At 43.0% G+C, this 27,464-nt stretch overlaps 1 protein-coding gene across 1 annotated transcript; it reads left to right on the plus strand.

Moving 5' to 3' along the window:
• The first annotated feature begins 16,772 nt into the window (after positions 1-16,772).
• LOC134076897 (stonustoxin subunit beta-like) lies at positions 16,773-26,514 on the plus strand. The gene is made up of 2 exons (XM_062532225.1): positions 16,773-17,333; positions 26,445-26,514. Exons 1-2 carry the CDS (start codon positions 16,780-16,782, stop codon positions 26,512-26,514), a joined length of 624 nt encoding a protein of 207 aa, XP_062388209.1. The 5' UTR covers positions 16,773-16,779.
• The last annotated feature ends 950 nt before the right edge of the window (positions 26,515-27,464 follow it).

The following is a 27,464-nucleotide window of genomic DNA, read 5'->3' on the forward strand; positions in this document are numbered from 1 at the left end:
AGCATGGACGCACTGGGTAGCATTGGTTGACACAGCGGTCTTCTAACTAAAACATCTTCACTAACTGTTCTGGAGCCGTAAAAGCGCTGCATATTAATTTTACCCGTATGTTTTAATTCTAACAGGTACTGATGGCAACATTTCACGCCATAATATGAAAAAACAAGTTGTATTAAAATTGCAGTGTCTAAAACAACCCTATACGCAGAGTAACGTTTATAGCCTATTAGCTCACGATGAGTGACTCCATGGGCGCCGCCATTAACCTCCGATTTAATTTGGTGAGGTCGGGGTAGGTCGAGCTCCCCCGACTTCGCCGGTTGGAGGTTCCACTTCGACAGGCATTCCTGTGCACTTTTCTTAGTTGGAGGTCCCATATGCCGTCGAACGCAACATAATCACAAATGACAGGAAATAGGTTAAGATAGGCTCCACTTCGTAACTCCCAGCAGGCATTGTTCCTTTTTAAATTTTGAAAATACAAATAAACAACAAATATAACTTGCTGGGTTTTTTTTTTCCAACCCCCCTATCATTTTTGTTTCACCAGCTTTTCTTTTGGGAAGATCTAACAGGAATGAAAGTACACTACAATGAAACTATAAAGTCACCATGACCGATGTGTACACGGACAAAAAGGGATATATAATGCAGTTATTCGTAGGTGTGGATAAAAGGTAAGTGAAATTCAAATGATATCGGCGATCCCGTATGGCAGTCAGTGGACTACGTGCTGGTAAGCAGCTTGATTGCCATCGACTTCGACTTTCAAACCTCTGCGAGACTTTGGTCTGTCCAAGAGCCTGTGCTCAACTGTTTCTCCAAGGGCATGGTTGACCCACCTCCTTTAAAGAGTCACTGCACCCTAAAATATGTTTTTTGAGCTGTTGATTGATTGAAAATACTCATAAGTGGTGAACTGTACTATTACCAGGGTTAATATTGACTAAAATCGTGTTTCTCGACAAAAGTAACATTTCGTCTGATTTTGTATTGGAGATATTGCTCTCCGCGCATACTACAGTTTGAGACATGCCATGGCATGTTGGTCCAAAATACTATTGGAATGTTGACGTTGTCCTGCACTTCTAGTCTGACACTATGTCACCGGGTCGTTACAAATTAGGACTGAAACGCCCCAACACCTGCTGCCCTGATTAGCCTACCTGTGATAAGCCATGTCTGCAGCACTCATTCCCAGATTGACACGAAATCACCATAGTTGATTGGTTGCAGCAGTGCTGCACTCTCTCTCCAAATTTCAGAACGTCTCGCCCATTTTGAAAGCCGTTTTCAGTAATGTGAAGTGGGTGGAGTTATGGGGTGAAGTGACTCTTTAAAGGTATACTATGTAGAATTGGCGATTTCATCGCCGGTTTCGCTTTCACTTTTCATTTTCGCTCGTTTTATGCTTGCATATTTCTCTGCAGAGCTTCCCCTACAGCTTTAGCGTGTATATTTGACAAAACTCCTCAAACGGTCAGTCTGCCGTGCCTATTCATGAGACTTTACATGACACTTCCTGGAGTAGAGCATGGGTGCGTGCCCGGTGTCTCCTGAAGTTGCAAGTGTGGTTTTACCGCTACAGACCACTAGAGCGGCCAAAAAAAACACAGTTCGACCGGTAATGACCCATTTAATCATATATAACAGTATGGAACGAATTGATTAACTTAAAAACGTTGCATAGTATACCTTTAAAGGGATAATCCGGAGTGAAATGCACTTTAGATCAATTTTTCGGACTATTGGGAGTACATACGTTGAGTTGACACCAAAATCATGTCATTCGGATGTATTTTGACAAAGTTCGCTAAAACAAAACGCTATTTTTATACCTCTTCTACTGTTCCAAACAACATTACACTTCCATGGTAGTGAGTAGAGGGTCCCTAAAGCCAAACCGAAGTATCCCCACGTCTTTATGTGGTCGGATAGAGAGTCCAGAATGAATTTAATCGAGTCAGTACCTTTCCGACAAATGTCGCTACTGCAGCTGGCAACGCTTTAACAACACTTTATTAACATTTCCGGAAAGGTACGGAATGTCCTTGAGGTGAAATACCATTCAGATATTTCATAGTGTGTGTTCCTTTGTAGTGTGAAAATGTTTGTGCTCGTGCTTTCAAATTTGATGGACCTTCTGTACGGATTTCAAAACAGTCCACAATGATGGCAATACGTTTCCAAAGGCTTCCAAGAACTGTTGTGGCATTGTGGCCTGTAAACAGTGTCTTTCAGGCCAGTACAACAACGAGTTAAGGCAATGTTTCTGATATGTTACCCAGCTGCAGCAGCGACATTTCCGGAAAGGTACTGGCTTGATGAAATTCATTCTGGACTCTCTAACCGACCACATAAAGACCTCGGGATACCCTCTACTCACTACCATGGAAGTGTAATGTTGTTTGGAACAGTAGAAGAGGTATAAAAATAGCGTTTTGTAGCGGCGAAAGGACATGCCCGGGTCACTTCCAGGCTAACGAGTTTTGGCTAAAAACGGTAAAATCTAACTCTCAAAACAAATCCGAATGACATGATTTGATGTCAGCTCAACGTATGTACTCCCAATCATCCCTAAATTGATCTAAAGTGCATTTTACTCCGGATAATTCCTTTAAGATTCAAACAGAGATGAATTGAAACGACCAAACACCTCCATATTTTCTCTATTAAAATACAGAAACACGAGAAAATAAACGTGGTGTATTTCTAAGTGGGTAAGAGGGATAACTATGTTGAGTGGCGGAATAACACTTGGGAACATTTCGGCTCGGCGCAGTAATATACCATCACCTATGATCATTTAGTGTATGCCTAATTCTGTGAACATTTTAGATGCAACGGCAGTGCCGCTAGCAGCAGGTGAAAATGAAACTCAAAAACATTCAGAAGGTTTATATAGACCTAGCCTGATTACCATCGACTTTCAAAGGCTCTGCGAGACTTTAGTCTGACCAACAGCCTGTGCTAACACGGTTTCTCCAAGCGCTGGTTGACCCGCCTCCTTTAAGTGCCTCGATTTGCTACTGGTCGATGTCAGAAAGCGGTTTGCCGAGTTTAAACCAACAACAACACTCTTTCCGCTGCCTTGAACACGCCTCTACCCAGAGCCGTTGGAGCTGCTCAAAGTTGATTGGTTCTCGACCAGGGGGCAGTTCTGCAGATTTCGGGAACTCAGAAATCCTTCCTGATTAGCAGTTGACCAGACCAGCGACAGAAACAGCCTGAAGGCCTGAAGTCACTGGGAGGGCGTGCCAGGCTAATATAGACCTATTTCTTAATTATGAAAATTTGTTATAGCCTATTGCCAATGCCTATAGCCTCCACTTTGCCTCGATCAGCTGACAAATGCAACGAATTCCCTCGACTGAGAATGTATAGGCTATCTTTCATGGAGAATATTCTTTATATGGAGAAAGATTCTGGCGGTCTTTAAACCCTAGCCTTGCGAATAGAGCCACTTACAATTTGCGCTCCAATAATGGATCTTCCTGGTAGCCTACGTCGACATTGTGGGGTGGTACTTCGCCTATAAAGGGTGTGGTTAACCGCAAACCTCGGGTTAATCAAGAACATAACCTGCTCGGAGCAGGTTTGAGATGCAGCGTAAATTGCCATGGCAGCATACCTCGGTTAAAACCTATCCACCTATAGTGCGGGCTAACCGGGAAGTTACGCCACACGTGATCAACTTACTCTCGAAGTTACCCAGCTAAGCCAGTAACCCCGCTTTGTAGTACAGGCCCCTGCAGTCTGTCTAGCTAGTACAAATGGGCAGCATTTTTAGTGGAAGTACCCATTTCAGCTAGGCTGAGTGAAGCCTGCCTGAACTTAGTATGGTGAAAACCAGACTACATTTCAGCCCCTTTCGTTCGAAAATTCGAAAACAAAGTTGTTTTTTAATACTTCAAAATCATCTGATTTATGAACGGTACATTTCCCAGTAGCCATAACGTTACGTGTGTTCTTAACGGGATAGAAGTGTTGTAGACAAAGTAAACCCGTCTACCAAATACCAAAACCATACACGATAATATCAAGCGAAAATCGGGAGCGGGCGAAAATGAGGTAACTTCCCGATAATGTCGCTAGAAAAAAAAATGGACGCGGGAGACCACGAAAGAGAACGATATGATGAAAACGAACGTGGAAATGAATGTAGATCTATGCCCCAACTATGAATAACTTGTGAAGAAAAGATCATCAGAGCTAACACATTGACACAAGCACCACCTGACAGACAACAGTCAAGTTAGCTGCTGCCACTTACATTAACGATAACGGTAGTTCAGGACTATCATCTTGATGCAAGGAGTGTTATTCGACGACAATACAGCTATTTGGCTAATGAACGTTACATTACCATTGCTACAGTTTCCTGATATGCTAACTTTACCGTTAGAAGTTATTATTTTGGCTAAACGACTCATCGGACATAGGTTCTAAACTGCATATCACAGGCTACGTGAACAGCCGTCTATTTGACTTTGAACGTAGTCGGTAATTAATTTGCAAGTTCAAAGCTACAAACCTGTTTAAATGATCTGAAAGATTTGAGCCTCTCACTGTTTGAGTTAGGGCTGTGCAATTAATCGATTTTTAATCGTAATCGAGATTATTATTCTAAATCGTAACCTAATGTGAAATCGTAAAAATCGATTTTTCACTTTAACTAGGGTAATAATGGTACTTATGTTTGCAAGTGTTGAATTTTGCAAAAGCAAAAGCTCAAAAAGGTTTAATAATATCAATCATTTAAAATGAATTCTTAATCATTTGTATTGTTTAATAAGAGCAAGATTTGCACTTAAATCCCAATGGGGAAATTATTTGCAAAATGTTCAATAAAAAACAGCATATTTCAAACAAATTCTTGCCTTTTGTCATTTCAAAAATAATCGTAATCGTAATCGAAAATCGGATTTTGAGAAAAGAAAATCGAGATTTTATTTTTAGGCAAAATCGAACAGCCCTAGTTTGAGTGTTTAACAAAACGCTTTCTTCTCACTCTGTCGATATCATTGGCGGTGATAACGGACTCTACCAACACGAAGGCGACGTCGCTCGCGAACCCTCATTTCGCGCCTTGAAAGACATCCAATGACGTCTTGAGATTTCTCGGTTCGTGTAACGCTTATCAGTTCTGTCCAAAACGTACAAAAAAAAAAAACGATTTTAAAGTCATATGTGTTGAGCTTGATAGGATGGGGTGGAAGGCCCTGAGTACTATCAGCAGGCTGAGGACTTTGGTGTACTTTGCTGCCTTCAGTAGCTCCTGCCTTTCCCCCCCGTGAGCTCTCGATGGCCAGCATACAGGTGCTTGTCCAGCCGCCGGCTTTTGTACCCACGGCCCTCAGGTGCTCCTCAGGTGGTCAGGCATTAACACTCTTCTGTTATGGCTGTGTATGGTAATAGCCAGACTGCACTATTCTGCTATGAGGGCACAACTCAGCTGCTCTCACCTCTGCACTTCCTCTCTGAGGGCACAGTTCTCCTCCCTCACAGCCTCCTGGCTGACCTCCTCCTCCGCAGCGGTCTCCTCCTCCTCATTCCTGATTGGCTTCTCCACCGCGGCCTCCTCTCCTTCACGGCCTCCTCTCCTTCACGGTTGGCTCCTCTTCCTCCTCGCTGGTTGGCTCCTCCTCCTCGCTGGTTGACCCCTCCTCCTCACTGGTTGGCCCCTCCTCCTCACTGGTTGACCCCTCCTCCTCGCTGATTGACCCCTCCTTCTCGCTGGTTGACCCCTCCTCCTCGCTGGTTGGCTCCTCCTCCTCCTCGCTGGTTGGCTCCATGGCCTTGTCCTCCAGAGGCATCAGGTCCAGTGTGGAGGCCATGGGCTGCCTGGGGTGGGAGGCATCAGGTCCAGTGTGGAGGCCATGGGCTGCCTGGGGTGGGAGGCCCTGAGTACTATCAGCAGGCTGAGGACTTTGGTGAACTTTGCTGCCTTCAGTAGCTCCTGCCTTTCCCCCCCGTGAGCTCTCAATGGCCAGCATACAGGTGCTTGTCCAGCCTTTCCCCCCCGTGAGCTCTCGATGGCCAGCATACAGGTGCTTGTCCAGCCTTTCCCCCCCGTGAGTTCCCGATGGCCAGCATACAGGTGCTCCTCATCATTGATTGGCCAATGGCCAGCATACAGGTGCTTGTCCAGCCGCCGGCCTTTGTATCCACAGTCCGGCCGGACGCAAACGTACATAGAATCTCCCTCTCTTGTCGATTCTGTACGCGGTGGAGACTCCTCAGGTGGTCGGCCATTAACACTCTTTTGTTGTGGCCTTACCCCCTCGGTCATAACAAAAGAGATGGAGCCTTGTATGGTAATAGAGAGACTGCACTATTCTGCTATGAGGGCACAACTCAGCTGAAATAAATATAAACAACTCAGCTGCTCTCACCTCTGCACTTCCTCTCTGAGGGCGCGATTCTCCTCCCTCACAGCCTCCTCTCTGGTTGGCCCCTCCTCCTGACTGGTTGGCTCCTCCTTCACGGTTGATGACTCCTCCTCATTCACGTTTGACTCCTCCTCCCCGATTGGCTCCTCCTCCTTGCTGGTTGACTCCGCCTCCTCCTCACTGGTTGACTCCGCCTCCTCCTCACTGGTTGACCCCTCCTCCTCACTGGTTGACTCCGCCTCCTCCTCGCTGGTTGACTCCGCCTCCTTCTCGCTGGTTGACTCCGCCTCCTCCTCACTGGTTGACTCCTCCTCCTTGCTGGTTGACTCCGCCTCCTCCTTGCTGGTTGACTCCGCCTCCTCCTCCCTGGTTGGCTCCATGGCCTTGTCCTCCGGAGGCATCAGGTCCAGTGTGGAGGCCATGGGCGGACGCAAACGTACATAGAATCTCCCTCGCCATTAACGCGTATCTCCTTGAGCAGAGGGGGCACGCTATAGCAGGTCTGGATCTCCTGGGATTTGGCATGACTGCAAACAGACAACAAAGTAAAATAACATACAATAGTTAGCATTGCTAAGAAGCTAAGAATAATATAACTGTGACGCCCCTCTATTTCGCCAAAGAAAACTTTTTTTTTTTGCGGCATGTTCATCAGGTCCCGGAGCTGCCTGAGCCTCAAACAAATGAATGAGGGCAATGATCTCTGTTCACCAAAAGTATGGTTTTGCCAATCCGTTCACACAAAATATAACAACAATCTTCTATAGCAAGTTTAGCAGCGAAATACAGCTTCTGTCATTTTTTGTCATGATTTTCGAAATCCCGGAAGTACTTTTTCAGATACCTCACAACCGTGTTTGCCTAATATAACACAACAGAATTTGAATTTCACTGCGAAACTTGCTATAGAAGATCGTTGAAGACCAGTAACCACTCGATGAGCTGCACATTTTTAAAAACGAACGTTTAGTGTTGTTTTAAGGGCTACCGCCGTTCATTCCGACATACCAGCACTCCGACATTGACGTCCAATTGTCGTAGTGGAGGCATGTCTCTTTATGGGAGAAAGTCCCACCACTCCGACATTTTTTTTTTCATGGTCGCAGTGGCGGTATTTAACTTTTTTTTCAAACAACGTGCCATTCCGACATGAGGTCATTAATAGGCTATTAATGTCATAACTATATCCAATTGTGTAAAATAATAAAGATTCACATTTAAAATGTCATTGTGAAGACTTCTTGATATGGTTGTGTCTGTTGCGTGCACGACTCGGTGAAGTGAAAGCAGTTCTATAGACATGGCAAGTTTTCTTCTCTGTCTCATTATTCGCTGACTAAGTGGAGCTAAATTAAGTTATTATTTTGCTGTCACTTCGTCTGTTTTATGGCCTAGAAGGTTGTATTTGGTATCTGTGGATAGCTCTAGTTCTCCTCTTTTATCTGACATGCAAGCCGTATCTTTTTAACCACGGTTTCACGAGTAAATCAAACGAAAGTAGCGGCCGAAGCTATATGATTCTTATTTGTTTGTCACTTTGTCTGTTTCTATAACACGAAAGGATCTATGTGTTTGGTATAAATGGAAAGCTCTGTTTCTCCTCTTTCATTTGATATGCGTGTTATGTCTGTGCGATGCCTGGTCCTGGAGTAATTCAAGCGAGAGCAGTGGCTGCATGGGTGAACGCAGAGCAATATAGACTGTAATATGATATACTTTCATTTAAATTCATGATTTTATTTTTATTTTCATACTTGATCGTACAGACACGTGTCTAGTCTCGTTGGAAAGCCCGGTTCTGAGCTCTTTCATGCAATATAGGTCTCATCTCGCTGTGACTAATAATCGTGGAGCAATGTAACAGAGAAGAATGGGTGTGTTTTTTGACGCACTTTGCGTCCGTCGGGCTCATAGGGTCCGTTAAATTGACGTGGAAAAAAATAGGATTTGTAAACTGTCGGAATGGGGGTACTAAAATGTGTCGGATTGGCAGCATGTCGGAATAACACCATGTCTGAATAGCGGCATGTCGGACGAAAGGGATGTCGGACTGCCGACATGTAACCATTTTAAGGACAGAATAGACCATGCACAAAGCGAGCAATGTTAAAGCCATACAGAGCTCCATTCTAAAGCTGCCAAATTCCACAGACAGGCTCAATCGTCGAGATTTTGGTATCAAACACTCGTTTTCATGCTAAGCAATACAGAAAACGGGCTTAAAGTGTAAAATACCAAAATATTCCTTTAAATGTTGATTCAACTGAATTTTGCTATCTGGGAGGCTATATGCCACCCCTCTATTCATGAGATCAGGTCTGAAATCAGTTGCACTGTGTGTATGTAGGAGTCTACAGTATGTTAATCTGCCCTGACTGGAGGTGAGAGACTGACTCCAGACCAGTCTGGGGTGACATTTCCCCTCCAATACCCTTCAATACAGTGATCTGTGGTGTCTGTGTGGATTACTGAGTTTGGGTGAGAGGGAATGTGATCGGTATACCTAAAGGTTCAGTCAGCACCTACACCATGTTACTGTGTCTTTAAGCAACTGATATCAAGACTGACAGATGGACTTTAGCTCTCAAGTTATCTAAGCTGTAAAATATTATCTCAAGACTGACAGGTGGACTTTAGCTCTCAAGTTATCTAAGCTGTAAAACATTTTACGACGGGTTGTTACAGGAGCTCAACGTTCACTCTGAACATGACTATACCTAACGAGGTTCAGGTGATCACAAGGTAAGTGTATTTACTTTGTAAAGGAATTGATATTATTTTCTGTAGTGTTACAATATTATAAAGTACAAGAGTCTAAATTCTAACACCAAAGCAAGGTCTTCGCAAAGATTGTAAGCTAACCAGGAAGAAGCTCTCACCCAGGAATTGTATTATCAGAGCAAGATATGACTGTAAAGCTGGCCAACAGCATGGGATCTGACCCCAACATTTTCCCAAAAGCTTGAGTGTTGTAACAGGGTACCATGGTCCAGGATTGAATAGGATTAGGAGAGCACAGGGTGATGATAAATATAGGCTACTAATGTAATCGACAAGGAGATTTTTACAATTTGTGTGATATTTTTTCAGCTGTAGCCTGTATAATTTGAGCCTCACCACAAACATTTGACTGTAGCCTACAGTTGATCTTGACAAATTGAGCATTTAACAAATAAACTTGAAACAGGACACTGGACTAATGAGTAAACATTACTCAGGCCATGTTGCATGAATTTCGATATCAGGAAGGTAGGTTGAGGTAACATTGATAGAGGGAGGTAAAGTGTGTAAGCAATGCGTAAATTGAGTTAACCCCCTTCCACCTCTGGTAAAATGCCTTAATCCTGAGCAAATTGGCCATTTATATTACAGACATCCTGTGGTCCTGTGACTATGGTTAATTATTGGGAGAAATGTTCCCATCTAGTGGTGAAATGGTATATTGCAACAGACACCAGCTCCCCCTCCAAATACAAATTACTAGCGATGGAAGCTAAACCATAAAATGTCTTTAGCTGACACTACAAGATATCATACACGACTTTATCAAGTATTACTCCTCGTAATGAGGCTATTTTAGAAAAGTAAATGTAAATGTGAATTGCATTTTGTAATTTAGTCTGTGAATCTATAGCTCATATGTAAATTCAAGATGAATAATGTTGTAGATTTGATATTTTGATATATATATTGATATTCAACAAGCAAGTTATCAGTGCTAACGTTATATAATGCTAACATGGTCTTCTATCTCTGTAAGAATTGTCAGAGATCATCACGTGATTCAACGTTAGCGGTTTTCCCGGCCAGGAGTACAACTCTGTCATTCAGTAGCTGACTGGCAAACGTGAAAGGCAGAGCTAGAAGTTCACGTATGTCAATCCTTGGCTAATGTATTCTAAAGAGGGAGGCTGAAACATGGCTCTTGCCATACAGACAAGTCGCACGTATGTCTTCTGAATGGAAGATTCCACACTTAATAGTTTTTGCTAAGAATCGACCCAAAAAACTACACAATGTAGCTTTAAATGGACTTTGGACTTACGACTTCAATGGTCCAAAATGGACCAAAATCACACCTGAATACCGCAACTGACTTGTTTCGTCATACTGGAAATGTCTTGAAGCTGTCATTATAAACGTTTTTCCACACAGAATTTGAGACATTTCAGTAGGCATTTTCAATACTTTGTTTTTGTGTCATTCCACTTTAATATACATAACTCTACTTATGGACTTTGGATTTGTATATAATTATATAAGATGTAGAGACACACACACACGCACAGAGAGACAGTAGGATTTGTGTGGTCCATCAGCTTCTTATACTGGCTCTTTGCACACTAGCACTTTAAGCACTTTGCACTCGTCACTTTAATCACCTGCATCATGTGATGTCAGGTGTTCAATCAGTATAATTAGTATTTAAGTATGGGCTGCTAGATACCTGTCTTATGTCTGAGGAAGGGCTGTTGGCCCGAAACGTCACAATGTGGTGAATAAAAGAAAGAAAGAAATAATATTGGAGCCTTAGTGTGCGGACTTTTTTGTTCTTTTTACTGTCCATCAGCTTCTTCCCTACTTCTTTTGAAAATGCTGTGAAAAACCTGCTGACCTTATGATCCATCACCTGATAGTTACAATCTCTAATAGAGATTCAGTTGCATGGCTCATGTTGTGCTCATGTCACAATAAGGATGTGGAATAAAATGCTTTGGTGTGTGTGTGTGTGCGTACGTGTGTGGTTGTGTGTGTGTGTCCTTTGCAGAGAACAAATGGACAGTAAAAAGGCTCCACAGTTCAGTCATGTGTCTGTAAAGAAGAGAATCTCCATGTTTGAGACAGTCAGCCATGTACACCCATACTCAAACCCAAGGTGAGGGCACAGTGTGTGTGTGTGTGTGTGTGTGTGTGTGTGTGTGTGTGTGTGTGCGCACCCATACTCAAACCCAAGGTGAGGACACAGTGTGTGTGTGTGTGTGTGTGTGTGTGCACCCATACTCAAACCCAAGGTGAGGACACTGTGTGTGTGTGTGTGTGTGTGTGTGTGTGTGTGTGTGTGTGTGTGTGTGTGTGTGTGTGTGTGCACCCATACTCAAACCCAAGGTGAGGACACAGTGTGTGTGTGTGTGTGTGTGCACACCCGTACTCAAACCCAAGGTGAGGACACAGTGTGTGTGTGTGTGTGCACACCCATACTCAAACCCAAGGTGAGGACACAGTGTGTGTGCACACCCGTACTCAAACCCAAGGTGGGGACACTGTGTGTGTGTGTGTGTGTGTGTGTGTGTGTGTGTGTGTGTGTGTGCACCCATACTCAAACCCAAGGTGAGGACACTGTATGTGTGTGTGTGCACCCATACTCAAACCCAAGGTGGGGACACTGTGTGTGTGTGTGTGTGTGTGTGTGCACCCATACTCAAACCCAAGGTGAGGACACTGTATGTGTGTGTGTGCACCCATACTCAAACCCAAGGTGAGGACACTGTGTGTGTGTGTGTGTGTGTGTGCAGTGCACACCCATACTCAAACCCAAGGTGAGGACTGTGTGTGTGTGTGTGTGTGTGTGTGCACCCATACTCAAATCCAAGGTGAGGACAATGTGTGTGTGTGTGTGTGTGTACCCATACTCAAACCCAAGGTGAGGACACAGTGTGTGTGTGTATGTGTGTGTGCACCCATACTCAAACCCAAGGTGAGGACACTGTGTGTGTGTGTGTGTGTGTGTGTGAGTTGAAGTGAGAGCAACAGCTGTGTAGTGGTGCTGGCTGCTGATGGAGGCGTGTGTGTACGTGTGTGTGTGTGCGCGTTTGTGTGTGTGTGTGTGTGTGATTATTAAGGTTTATTTAGGTAGGGACAGATACAAAAACTGACACTTCAACAGTCATCTGATGCATGCATCATAGTGTTTTTTAGCTGAAGCTAATTCACAACACTTGTCCCTAGTAAGGTGGGTGTGTGTGTGTGTGTGTCACTCAGGACTAGGTAAACAAAATGTGTTAATTGTGTTAATATTTTTTTTAAAAAACACATTATGTATTTTCAAAATTAATTGTAGCGATTAACGTGTTAATTTTAACAGCCCTACTTTTTGGATGTTGTTGTTGTTAGAAAGTTGGCCCTCATCATCATCCTAAACAGGCTTTAAGGTGTTTTTCATCTCATCATCTCAGGGTTGTGTGTACAAAGTGACGGTTAAGTATGTCACGTCTTTTGGGTTATAACGGTGAAGTTTCAGTGTTTTAATATAAATAAATCCCGCAGATATAAACAATTAACTATATTTTGAGTTTATGCTCATCCGTTTCTTGTGTGTCCTTACATACCCAGACCACAGACACACAGACCTCCAGTTCCAGTGCCCAGCTGTGTGTCCGTGAAGAGTGATCGACCCAAGCGTGATACGCCCAAATTCAGCAGTGAACCAGTTCCAGTGCCCAGCTGTGTGTCCGTGAAGAGTGATCGACCCAAGCGTGATAGGCCCAAATTCAGCAGTGAACCAGTTCCATCAGGTCTAAAGTGAGTAGTCATCAGGTTTTTTTTTAATGAAAACAAGTTATATCAGTGTTCTCACATGTTCACAGATAATACTCACAAAAGGTCATTTGGAGATGTTTGAGATGAGGAAATCACCATTGTTTGAGATGTCTAGCTTTTGAGTGAAATTTATGGAAAATGTAAAAAGTTCAAGATACAGTATTATATCATGAAAGAAGACACTTAAATAGGAGCATGCAATGGTGATTTTCATATTTTACTTTTTGTGAGTAGTGTACACTTGCAGACACACACACACACACACACACAGACACAGACAGACAGACAGAGGCCTAACGTCTCCTAAATGATGGACATCATGTAGAGATGTCTGTGTTGTAGAAAATAACAGCACACGCTGGTAGATGCGTGTGTGTACATGTACTGTATGTCCATAGAGGAATGAGTTTGTGTTCATCAGTTTCTTGTGTCCAGACCACAGCCTCGCAGGCCTCCATATCCAGCGCCCAGCTGTGTGTCCATGAAGAGTGATCTGTCTCTGGGGGAGAAGCACCGATTCAGCAGTGGACCAGCTCCATCAGGTCTAAAGTGAGTAGTCAGTATGTAGTCACATGGTATTCTGCGCACACACACACACACACACACACACACACACACACACACACACACACAAGTGATCGGTCCATGGGTGAGTAGCCTATCTTCAGCAGTGAACCAGTTCCATCAGGTCTAAAGTGAGTAGTCAGTATGTAGTCACATGGTATTCTGCACACACACACACACACACACACACACACACACACAAGTGATCGGTCCATGGGTGAGAAGCCTATCTTCAGCAGTGAACCAGTTCCATCAGGTCTAAAGTGAGTAGTCAGTATGTAGTCACATGGTATTCTGCGCGCACACACACACACACACACACACACACACACACACACACACACACACACACACACACACACACGAGTGATCGGTCCATGGGTGAGTAGCCTATCTTCAGCAGTGAACCAGCTCCATCAGGTCTAAAGTGAGTAGTCAGTATGTAGTCACATGGTATTCTGCACACACACACACACACACACACACACACACACACACACACACACACGAGTGATCGGTCCATGGGTGAGTAGCCTATCTTCAGCAGTGAACCAGCTCCATCAGGTCTAAAGTGAGTAGTCAGTATGTAGTCACATGGTATTCTGCACACACACACACACACACACACACGAGTGATCGGTCCATGGGTGAGAAGCACCGATTCAGCAGTGATGAACCAGTTCCATCAGGTCTAAAGTGAGTAGTCAGTATGTAGTCACATGGTATTCTGCGCACACACACACACACACACACACACACGAGTGATCGGTCTCTGGGTGAGAAGCACCGATTCAGCAGTGGACCAGTTCCATCAGGTCTAAAGTGAGTAGTCAGTATGTAGTCACATGGTATTCTGCGCACACACACACACACGAGTGATCGGTCCATGGGTGAGAATCTTCAGCAGTGAACCAGGGTCAGCAGGTCTGAAGTGAGTAGCCATATCGCAGCTGTTTTACATGTTCACTGTTTCTTTCAAAAGGGACTCTGTAGATTTGTTTCATTCAGACTCTGTTGCAGGCAAGTACACAACATGATACAGAAATGCTCACATTGCGTCTGTTTTGGAACGTGGTGTCATCCGCAATTATGCGCTGCTGCATTTCTCGTAGCCTTATGGAGTTATTCGCAATTTTCATATTTATGGTGCTTAGACTGTTTCCCTACCGTAAGGTCAGAGAAAGAAAGGAAGTCGCACACAAAAGCTGAATTATAAGAACTTTTATTGAAAACATACACCGAAATATTATAATGAGCCAAAGACACAAAACAGGGAAACAAAAACGTTTCGGGTCTAGCCCATCATCAGTATTCCCGATTGAAACCGTAAGGTCCTCATGTTCAACAAGCCTGGCCTAGCCAGCACAAAGCCTCAATCTCCCAACTGGACAGTCAAAATGACCCCAGCGTGGACAGGATAGAAAGGGAGAGAGACACAAGCCGTTTTCGGACAGGTTTTGCACACATTTTGGGATAATTGTTTACCGCATTTCTGACGGTAGCGGACATTCAGACATGAAGCATTTATGCGCAATGTATACGGCCACCTGTTGTTCACATCTAATGTAGAATTTCCGTCAATTGGGCTTTAGTTCGCTGGGCAGATAATGATGCCTAATAAATGCGGCCGCGCTGACAGCTGTGTAGTTTTCACACCGAGTAGCCTTGCTGCATTACTGTAGGTTACGATGGTAACTATGGATCTGTGAGACTGAGGGATGACCGTCACCATCCCTTTTTAGACTGTAGTGACGGTCAGAGTGAGGTCGAAACAGATCCGCAGCGTGTTAGAGAGATGTAGGCTAACTGTTCAGTGATATCGGGCACTGTAAATACGCGTAATACTTCCCTTGATCATCACTGACAAGTGCAGATTTTTTCTGCGATTGCGTTCACATAGCAGCTGTGGCGGCAACATTATGGAAACATGACTAGGTCGGCAGCAGAAAAAGTTACGATAGTAGATATGTGGACATATGCATTCAGACAGCACAACGGCAAAAAAACTACTGTAAAATGTCTGTGAACATTGCGCAAATACACGTCTGTTTGAAAGCGGCTACAGTGTACAGATTCTGAGTGCTGTGTTTTCTACTTTGTTGTCCACTGTGTTGATTGGAAGAGCTCATACACTTGTTTGCAAGTCGTGCTGTTTGAAGGCAAAAAATGGCTTTTGGTGCATATTTTAAATGTTATGGTTAGAGTCTTTTGCAAACAAAATGTCATTTTGACCATGAGAGCCACCATTTCGGCCCGTGTGTTAACTGTTTTGAAAATGTCAAATTTGAGTTGACTGCTGCGTCGAAGCAATCAAGAAAAACTATAAATCGACTTACATTTCACAGGTGGAGCAAACTGAAAAAAAACTGCTGTCATTGACGTGTGCATGTTTGATGTGACATTTTGCCTTTTTACAGAACTGACCAAGCCTCTGGGAGCAGGGCACGACCACAGTTGCTGAGATGTAAGATTTTATTGTTTATTCCGTTTTTGTGATCTTTCACGTTTTAGCAGGGTATGGTGTATGTTTGTGTGTGTGCTTTTGTTTGTGTTGACATTGTGTGTGTGTGTGTGTGTGTGTGTGTGTTTGTGTGTGTGTCACTACTAGGGGTGTCACGATTCTCCAAATCCTCGATTCGATTTAATTTTCGATTTTAATGCCACGGTTCGATTCGATTTTCAATCTTTTTCATTAATGTATGTGGCTGCGTCGTCGATTCTAATTTTGAGTTTGAAGTTCGAGATGTAATTTCGATCGATTTCGATTTCATTATTTAAAATCTAAATCGTGACACCCTTAGTCACCATTTCCTGAGGATGTTGTCCCTCTTGTGTGCAGATGCCTGTGAGCTCACACTGGACTCAAACACCGCACACAGAAAACTATCTCTGTGTGTGTGTGTGTGTGTGTGTGTGTGTGTGTGTGTGTGTTCTCATGTTCTCTTTCCTCTTGTGTGCAGATGCCCGTGAGCTCACACTGGACTCAAACACCGCACACAGAAAACTATCTCTCTGTGTGTGTGTGTGTGTGTGTGTGTGTGTGTGTGTGTGTGTGTTCTCATGTTCTCTTTCCTCTTGTGTGCAGATGCCTGTGAGCTCACACTGGACTCAAACACCGCAGACAGAAAACTATCTCTCTGTGTGTGTGTGTGTGTGTGTGTGTTTTCATGTTCTCTTTCCTCTTGTGAGCAGATGCCTGTGAGCTCACACTGGACTCAAACACTGCACACAGAAAACTCTCTCTCTCTGTGTGTGTGTGTGTGTGTGTGTGTGTGTGTGTGTTCTCATGTTCTCTTTCCTCTTGTGTGCAGATGCCTGTGAGCTCACACTGGACCCAAACACCGCACACAGAAAACTCTCTCTCTCTGAGAGGAACAGAAAGGTGACACATGTGAGTAAGGAGCAGCCGCATCCTGAACACCCAGAGAGATTTGACGGCAGGTGGCCTCAGGTGTTGTGTAGAGAGGGCCTGTCTGGACACTGCTACTGGGAGGTTGAGTGGAGTGGGAGTTTTGGAGCTTGTATATCCGTGGCCTATAAAAGCATCAAGAGGAAAGGGGCGAGTGATGACGTCATCATGGGACAGAATGCCAAGTCCTGGAATCTGAGCTGCTCTCCTCACAGTTACTCTGTCAGCCACAATAATAAACGGACTGATATACCTGCCCCCTCCTCCCGCTCCAGAAGAGTAGGGGTGCACCTGGACTGGCCGGCCGGCACTTTGTCCTTCTACAGCGTCTCCTCTGATACACTCACCCACCTGCACACGTTCCACTCCACATTCACTGAGCCCCTCTGTCCAGGGTTTTGGACTGGCTCCTCAGTGTCCCTGTGCCAGATCACATGAGCTCCTCCTCCAGCAGGAGCCCTGTTTGATTGGCATTGAGCTCAATGAGCATCAAACAGGCTAATAGGCTAACTGGAAAAAACACCATGCCAATATCTAGCTATGGTGAAGGGTATGTGATGATGTGGGGCTATTTTAATTCCAATGGCCAAAGATACTTTATCAGGATGCATAATATCCTGAATCCATGAAATAGCTGGCCTTTAATAATAAAAATATGCCTGCCCCTATGTTAACCATATGTGTTAAATTCCCATAGGGTTACATAGGGGGTCAAATACTTCCTTCCCCCTAGCATTTAAGGAAGAACATTTATTTATTTACGATACATTCTTCAATCACAAAGCAACTGGTGTCCTTAGCGGTTTGATTTTTACTCATTTTTTAAATTAAGGCATTAAAGGTCCTATAGAATGGATGAATTAAGTATTGCACTGTGTTCTCTGCTGTTAAAATAGTACACATTCAACTTTGATTTAAAAAAATAAACTCAATTGCAAATTTACAAGACTAATTAAAACCACATATTTAGGCTGGGTATTGAAATGGTCCATTTGACTAAATGGCGCCCTCTTTGGCAACCCAATTGAACTTCAATGGCTTTGCGATGTCTGACATCACAGGCAAGCAGTTTGGCTGAATCACCCATTTTTTAGTGTCTATTTTTAAGTTCAAGATTTCCATATGAAGGAGGGCACAACCATGCCTCATGTTCATGATAGCTCTTTGTTTATGCACAACCTCTCATAATTCATGAAAACCAAGAAAAAAATTATTTCCATTCTAGGTCACCTTTAAGATCTAGTCTGGTTTTCACCATACTAAACTCAATCTTTTAAGATTGAACATTAGTCTGGCGAGGCTGCGCTTTGTTTCTACTGTACTTTGCGTCGCTTAAGTTTAGTTTTCGGCGCGTCACCAGCCAATAGCGTGCCAGGACTAGAGTATGGCAGTTTCTAAGGCTGCGTTCAGACTGCCAGCCAAAATCCGATTTTTAGCCCATTCAGATTTGTATCGGATGTCACTTTTGAAGTCTGAACAGTGACAGGTCACATGAAATCCGATTTTTGCGAAACGGTTGCAAACCACATCCGGGAGGTAGTTTCATATCGCATTCGTATCGGATATGGACAGATGCGTCTCAGTCTGAACAGCTCCCAACACTCAGATCGGATTTGACTGTCCGCGACGTGACTACCGCCCACCTATTTCGAGTTGTGGAGCCACGTTACGGCTATGTCTTTTGACCATGTTATTTTAAACGTGACTTAACAATACTCAATGCTAAATAGAGCATTATACAGTCTCTGCTCTGTTTCTATGGAAGTTGCAAGAATCCACATTGTTCTATTAAATGCTGTTAAATAATTAAATAGCCTTCCAACAGTTTGAAGCGGAGCTTGCCACTAATTCGTTTCGGTTTCTGTCGCGCAAATGCGCACACGTATGCATGCATTCAATGAACACTCACCTAGTTGTATTGTTCTATGTTTAATCACACCAAATTAGCAAGTATTTCCTGATGGCAGAAATGTTTGTTTTCGTTGCTACAGCAACCTGTCAGATCTGTTACTAATGTGACCCAGTCTGAACAGAGCCATATCCGATTTGGACACTTGCTAAAGGCAGTGTGAACAGTCAGCCCTAAAAATCGGATATGAGAAGGAATCAGATTTGAATCAGATTCGTCTGCAGTCTGAACGCGGCCTAATTGGAGCCAAAGATTCTGGCAGTAAACAGCGAAAATAGGTCTGCTGGTATCCAGCCTGAGCTGCCGGGCGAAATTCAAATTCCACGGAAGTTCAGGCAGGGTTCACCCAGCCTAATTAAGATCAATTGTCAAATGATGAATTTATATTCCTCTATTTAGGCAACTTTAGCATGGTATCAAATGCATGTTCTCCCACTGTATATGATGTACTGTATTCTGTTCTCCTAAAGTGTAGTTATTTGCTGATTTCTTTTATCTTTTTATTTTTTTTATTATTGTTTAGTGTTAGTGTTTATGTATGTGTTTACACAGAACTATAAAACATGTTGTTTTTCTGACTCAAAATATGTAAATAAAATGTGTTTGACTTTAAAATGTCAAAATAAAAATTCTGGAAAGATGTGATGAACTTATATATTCATCTTTGTTTTATTTTTTTCTATACCATTTCCCTTTTAAAACGTTCTCTTTTTTTCTGTAGTTGGTCATGGCATGGATTGACTACCAGTGTTGCAGTTGGATAATAAATAAGATCATATTTCCATACTGTTGCCTGCAGGTAGATGAATGAGGGCAGATGTGAGTTTGTCTCCAGAGAGACTCTTCAGGCATTCAGGTTTGAATGACGTGTTTATTTCAGGTTTAGATGAAAACTTCAACCAAACAATATAGATGTAAACGACTCCTTGGGGTCAGTACTGCAGGGTTAACAGTGGTCCACATGGACTCTTACGGTATATGACTCCTTGGGGTCAGTACTGCAGGGTTAACAGTGCTCCACAGGACTCTTACAGTATATGACTCCTTGGGGTCAGTACTGCTGGGGTTAACAGTGGTCCACATGGACTCTTAGGGTATATGACTCCTAGGGGTCAGTACTGCTGGGGTTAACAGTGGTCCACATGGACTCTTAGGGTATATGACTCCTAGGGGTCAGTACTGCTGGGGTTAACAGTGGTTTAACAGTGCTCCACATGGACTCTTACGGTATATGACTCCTTGGGGTCAGTACTGCAGGGTTAACAGTGGTCCACATGGACTCTTACGGTATATGACTCCTTGGGGTCAGTACTGCAGGGTTAACAGTGGTCCACATGGACTCTTACGGTATATGACTCCTTGGGGTCAGTACTGCAGGGTTAACAGTGCTCTACACAGACTCTTACGGTATATGACTCCTTGGGGTCAGTACTGCTGGGGTTAACAGTGCTCCACATGACCACTTACGGTATATGACTCCTTGGGGTCAGTACTGCAGGGTTAACAGTGCTTCACATGGACTCTTACGGTATATGACTCCTTGGGGTCAGTACTGCAGGGTTAACAGTGCTCTACACAGACTCTTACGGTATATGACTCCTTGGGGTCAGTACTGCTGGGGTTAACAGTGCTCCACATGACCACTTACGGTATATGACTCCTTGGGGTCAGTACTGCAGGGTTAACAGTGCTTCACATGGACTCTTACGGTATATGACTCCTTGGGGTCAGTACTGCAGGGTTAACAGTGCTCTACACAGACTCTTACGGTATATGACTCCTTGGGGTCAGTACTGCTGGGGTTAACAGTGCTCCACATGACCACTTACGGTATATGACTCCTTGGGGTCAGTACTGCAGGGTTAACAGTGGTCCACATGGACTCTTACGGTATATGACTCCTTGGGGTCAGTACTGCAGGGTTAACAGTGCTCCACATGGACTCTTACGGTATATGACTCCTTGGGGTCAGTATTGCTGGAGTTAACAGAGTTCCTGCTGCAGAACAAAACAAATGGACATGTGTCATATTTGTATCTAGTTCTGTTCACCTCAGTGTCGTGCTCAAAGACACTTGGACAGAAGACCAGGGGGGTATTTCACAAAACCAAGATAGGGGATTTAGACAGGCTTACTGGGTTATCCTGGATGAACATAGCCTTGACTTGGTTTCACAGAAGAGATCACATATGGGCAATTCCATATCAGTTGGAACAGGTCCGACACCATGGTCCTCAGTTTTTCCTGTTTTTTGGTCCAAATGTTCCTCCATGTCTCATTAGAAGAAAACCAAAATTTTAGCTTGTTATCTTGTTTAGTTTCTGAGATATGGCTTTTCAAACGTGGTTAGACACGTCCTAAAAAAAGGCTGAAAATTCCTGTATTTAATGAGCACCACTTTTTTTTAAACCCCTCTCCTCTCTTAAGGCTACCATATTATTTTCTAAAAATTTGAACACTGGGGCAGTACCCTGTGTTGTTGTCCAAAATCATAAAGGATTTACAGTCCTTCCCACCATTGGAGACTTATTCATTGAAACAAACACATATTTGTTTTGAAAGCAGTGGGAAAAAAACTGTTTTTGTTCTGTTATGGTCATGAATGGCTAGCACTCACAGTTTTAAAACTCTACATATATATAGTCCATGAGAAAGAGAACATGTTGACAAAAAATTGAGAATGTTAGTTTTCGTATTTCGAGGCTATGAGCCTTCAAAGTTGGCCAAAATGGCGTTTTTTCCTAAAAATGTCACTTTTATTGCCTTTTTCCAAGGACAAGATGAAATGCAAATCCAACATTTCTTTTTTTCTGCAACAGTGTGGCACTTTGTAGATCATGTGAATGTGGTAGATCCAACCTGTCCATTTTAATATCCCCACAGCACATGTCTGAAGTTAGAAAAAATGAAAAATAGTCTTGGCTGAAGGAGGTGTTGGTTTGATTTGTATGAACCTCTTAGAAGGACAATATGGGGTGTAAACCCATTTTTTTCTGTTTGAGGGATCAGAATGCCATCTTGTAAATAGGATAAAAATTTTGTATCCCATTTTTACTCTTTAGTGATCCCTTAAAATTTGTCCAAAAGTTGTCAAAAATGAAAAAGGCAACTAAATTGAGGGGCTTAAATAGCCAAGTGGATCAAGTCACACAAGGCTACAAATGTAATATAAGACAGATGAGATACTGAGGGAGAACACTGTGAAATGTTTAACCCTGTTACGATGGCCTTTGAACCCACTGTGTCCCTAATATCCTGTGATAACCGGAAGTTGGTTTAAAACAGGAAATAAACTTTAAAAAGGCTATATCTAGAGAACGGAAGGTCATAGAAATAAACATTCACTTCTTGCTTGATCCTCATGGTCGAATTATGTCTGATGGAGCAAATCAGATTGAGTCTACGACCTTCTGTTCAAGAGTTGTTCGCAAAAAAATATTTCCCATTGAAACGAATGGGAAAAAACAAAAAACTGAAATTTGCTTAAGTGTTGAGGCCAAAATCATGGTTTGAGATATTGTGTAGGAGTATGTTTCAGACCATTTGGAGTTGATTGGTACCCACTTTGTGTGACATAAAAAAATCCCCCCTCAGGGTTTAACTTATGGATGGATATGGATGACCAAAAAGTGTAGGATTTTCACTGGTCCTAGGGTTATGTTTATCTAAGTGGATCTCGGGTTAATTGTCCAGGCCTCCAGGGATACCATTAGAACAAATCACAATGCATGTTGCATCCAACGGTAACTCCAACAGCAACCAGGAGACAATATGCTTCATGCAGAAGAAATTTGTTTAATAAGAATGAACCTCAGTTAAGGACGGTGGGTTCAAAGGCCATCATAGCAGGGGTTATACATTTCACAGTGTTCTCCCTCAGTATCTCTTCTGTCTTATATTTCATTTTTAGCCTTGTGTGACTTGATCCACTTGGCCATTTAAGCCCCTCAATTTAGTCGCCTTTTTTCATTTATGACAACTTTTGGACATATTCTAAGGGATCAATAAAGAGTAAAAATGGGATATAAGATTTTTATCCTGCTTACAGGATGGCATGCTGATCCCTCAAAAAGACAAAATGGGTTTACACCCCATATTGTCCTTCTAAGAGGTTCATACAAATCAAACCAACACCTCCTTCAGCCAAGACATTTTTTCATTTTTTCTAGCTTCAGACATGTGCTGTGGGGATATTAAAATGGACAGGTTGGATCTACCACATTCACATGATCTACAAAGTGCCACACTATTGCAGAAAAAAATAAATGTTGGATTTGCATTTCATCTTGTCCTTGGAAAAAGGCAATAAAAGTGGCATTTTTAGGAAAAAACGCCATTTTGGCCAATTTTGAAGGCTCATAGCCTCGAAATACGAAAACTAACATTCTCAATTTTTTGTCAACATGTTCTCTTACTCATGGACTATATATATGTAGAGTTTTAAAACTGTGAGTGCTAGCCATTCATGACCATAAGAGAACAAAAACAGTTTTTTTTTTTCATTGCTTTCAAAAAAAATATGGGTTTGTTTCGATGAATAAGTCTCCAATGGTGGGAAGGACTGTAATTCCTTTGTGATTTTGGACAACAACACAGGGTACTGCCCCAGTGTTCAAATTTTTAGAAAATAATATGGTAGCCTTAAGAGAGGAGAGGGGTTTAAAAAAAAGTGGTGCTCATTAAATACAGGTATTTTCAGCCTTTTTTTAGGATGCGTCTATCCACATTTGAAGAGCCATATCTCAGAAACCAAACAAGATAACAAGCTGAAATGTTGGTTTTCTTCTAATGAGACATGGAAGAACATGTGCACCAAAAATCAGGAAAAACTGAGGACCATGGTGTCGGACCTGTTCCAACTGATATGTGACGTTCCACGGCAAAACCAGTCGCTTGTCGCAACAGGCGTTTCTGAGAAAAATGGCCATTTATGTCACTTGTGCTAAAATCGTGGATTTTTTTTTGTAAGTGTTTTGAAACAGTGGGAGGTCTACACTGTACGGCCGTGAATACATTTCGCCGAAAAACTGACCTTTTGTAGTCTAAAAACGTGAGTTTGTTGAGGTGAGAAAGTTAGAGGAAGCAGGAAGTTAGAGGCGTCTCGTTTTTTGCCGCTTTACGGCAAATGCACTCATCGACAACCACCAAGCCATCCGCGTGCTGTGTCGTTGATACAAGTACCGTAAATCTTGTAATAGCGGCGACCTTACAAAGCGTTCGTGAGTGTTGAGCCGACGGTTAACTTCAAAGGCAGATTTCTCCGTTTTTCTATTGGCATGACAGGATGAACTCAACTCCTTTGAATGTTTATATTTCAGTAATATGACGTTCAATTCATTAGATATAGGTATCGTTTTGAAGGTTGATTATGCCCCTTCCTGAAAACGTAATAACTTTGATTTTGAAAATTTGGACATTGTGACTGATTTCGCCGTGGAAGGTCACATATGGAATTGCCCATATAAGTTACCATGGGAATTTATACTTGGAAGCTAGCCTGCTCCCGACCAGGCTAACAGCCAAGCTAAGTTAATTCTAATGGTAATTACATTATCTGATTGGTTCTGCTAGCTGTCATTCAAATCAGACCTCCATGCGATTTTTTCAAAGAGCTGTATTCCATTTATATATTATTTGCTACTTGCATTTACTCGCAAAACACAGCAGAATGTCTGCCTAATACCATATGGATGTTATTTAAATTATGGTGGCCTTATAATTAATAACATACTCGTTGTTTGCTTATTTTTTGACGGACGTTTGATGAATAGCCTAGTAGTTTATTGGAAGTGGAGGGGACATTTTTCAAAGGTGTTTTCAACTAATTCGACAAATTAAGATATATATAGTCATACTGTGTGCATCTTTGCGATGGCAAAGCGCTTTCTTAATGACGTTGCGTGCCGAGACAAGGAAGCTCTCACACGTGGGTGCATACGTACATTTGCATTCACTTGGTCTGCCACACCTACTCCCGCTATGTAACAGAAATAATCATGATTCCCATCCAAAAAAGTACAACTTTACCTCGTTGTTAGTCTATATCAAAAGCGGTTGTTCACTTTGTGTGCAAGACGCTATTTTTCGCGTCTTTTTTATTCCAACCGTGAGTTATTTGGGGGAGAAACGAGAACGCGCACACATACCGAATAACTTACACCTGGCTTGATCTAGCCGCCTCAACTCATCTGCGCTCAGCATTAGTGAAACGTGTTTTGCATGTTTACTTTGACCAGGCTTGGTCAACCGCGTGTGTCGTCACTTATCTTGGATCTACTTACTCTGGTTTTGTGAAATAGGCCCCAGGAAGAGTGAACAAACCACTTTGATTTGATGACATTCACCTCTCATCCAAACAAGCCTCAATGTAACTGCTGCTATAGTCTCCTCTCAGGGCATGTTCTCCTGTTGACCACTAGATGGCACTATAACACTGCACTGTGGGCTCAGACTGACTGTTTGAACCAGGGGGTCAAGGTCGTGTAGATTAGCTTCGGCATGTTAGCATACAGCATTTTCAAGTATGGCGCTGCATGGAGCATTTAGAACCAGTTCAGTGCACAAAAATCAATGTTGGGCACAAGCTCTCATGCACGTACATGTTGGTGGACGGGTACCTATCCGGCGGCTACAGCCAATCATTACTCAGTGCAGGACTCCACTCGGACTCAGGTGTGCGTTCCCGAGCATTACGCGGCAAGCAGTTATGTGCATTATCGCCACCCTCTGAACTGGAGGATGACTCTCTTTTTACAGAATGTCCAATAAAGATCAATGTTGGTCCATGCGTCATTTCCAGCTTTGGAACTTTGCGCATGGTCAGAGCCGAGTGGCTCCAGTGTTCAATATGGCGTTGACTATGGGTGCCTCTCATGTAAAGTTTATACGTCCTCCCTCGCTCCTCGGGCCTCGATCCTCACTGATCTACATAAAGAAAGATAGACAAAGGGATAGACTATCGTTGTTGCCGCCCATCATTCTTGATGTAGATCAGTGAGGATCGAGGCCCGAGGAGTGAGGGAGGACGTATAAACTTACACTGTAAAAAACAACAGCTTGTTCACTTGTTCACTCACTTTCACTAGCTAATACCATCAAAGATTAGAAATCAACTTTAAACTCAAAACTCCATTTGGCTCCTACACCACTGACTCTCCTGCCATCCGCCATTCACTCACACACACACACACACACACACACACACACACACACACACACAATGTCCATCTGTGCACATGTTGGAGAGTGACTGGTCCTCCTCTGTGTGTGGAGTCCATGCTGCATGCTGTCAATCATCTCTGGCTGATCAGGACACGCCTCCTTCTCCATTCATCTCACTGCTGAGCTCCACTCAGGAAGAGGTTGTTTCATGTGTGCTGCTGGTGTGTGTGTGTGTGTGTGTGTGTGTGTGTGTGTGTGCTGCTGGTGTGTGTGTGTGTGTGTGTGTGTGTGTGGTTATGTGTGTGGTCCCCTCAGGAAGAGGCTGTTTCCTGTGTGCTGATGGTGTGTGTGTGTGTGTGTGTATGTGTGTGAGATCCCACCCTCATGTCATGAGCTTCTGCGTCACAGATCCCATCCAGTTTGAAACTATTTTTTCAACTCTCTTCTCTTCCCCGATTCATCCCACCTGCAGGACAGAGGAGAGAGGAGGATCATCAATCAGTGTCCATGACAACCGTCTCCCAGTGAGCCAGACTGCATGAGAAACAGAGGGCTCTATTGTGTGTGTGTGTGTGTGTGTGTGTGTGTGTGTGTGTGTGTGTGTGTGTGTGTGTGTGTGTGTGTGTGTGTGTGTGCGTGTGCATGTGTCTCCACTGTCAGATAACCTAATACAAATAGGCCCACTATGTGTTTTCTATTGCATATGTGCATTTTGTACATAATTAAGTATTATTAGAAGGTTAATTCGCCAAAAACGTTTAACTTTAGGTAGGCTAATTTAAGTCATAGCCTACACTATATTAGCCATGTGAGGTTAGGTAGCTGTCCCTTTAAAAACGGAAACTTGAGTTAAAATGTTTTTCTGAAGTTAGTGAGGTTTCCTGACCATTTCGTGGTATTATGTAGCGGTAGCCTATCAGGCCATGATCAATTGTAAGCTAGATACATGTCACCTGAAAATAAATCTGGACACAACTGGAGGACGTTTTGTTTCAGGCAGACTCCTTTAGATTAGCTTTGTTTAGCCTATGGGAAACAAACACAAATCATAATATCTGAAGCACACAACTAACGGGATTAAACGTCAACAATTCGTAATTGCGCTCACTTTAAATGGATTAGTTTAGACACTCGTTTCTCCAATTCTACCTCTCCCTGCTGTATCTTAACTTGCAAAAAGACACTGTAACTAAAACATGATAGGCTATTTATTAAAATCAACAACATTCATCTCTCTAGAATTCATTGACAACATGCATTGCGTTAAAGTGATGACTAACGTGCATCAGGTGAAGCTAGCGATGATGAACAGTGAGGGTCACTAAATGCAAACATAGTCCACCAACTTATGCGATGATGACAAAGTTTGTAGCATATAAACGCTGAATGTTTACAGTGCTGAAAGTTTATAGTGATGCAATGTTATGAAAAAAATGATGGACGGGCCCTGTCTATGGGCGGGCCCCTGGGCACGTGCCCAGAAAACCCATTG

Source organism: Sardina pilchardus, chromosome 1, assembly GCF_963854185.1.
Source record: "Sardina pilchardus chromosome 1, fSarPil1.1, whole genome shotgun sequence".
NCBI classification, from domain to species: Eukaryota; Metazoa; Chordata; class Actinopteri; order Clupeiformes; family Clupeidae; genus Sardina; species Sardina pilchardus.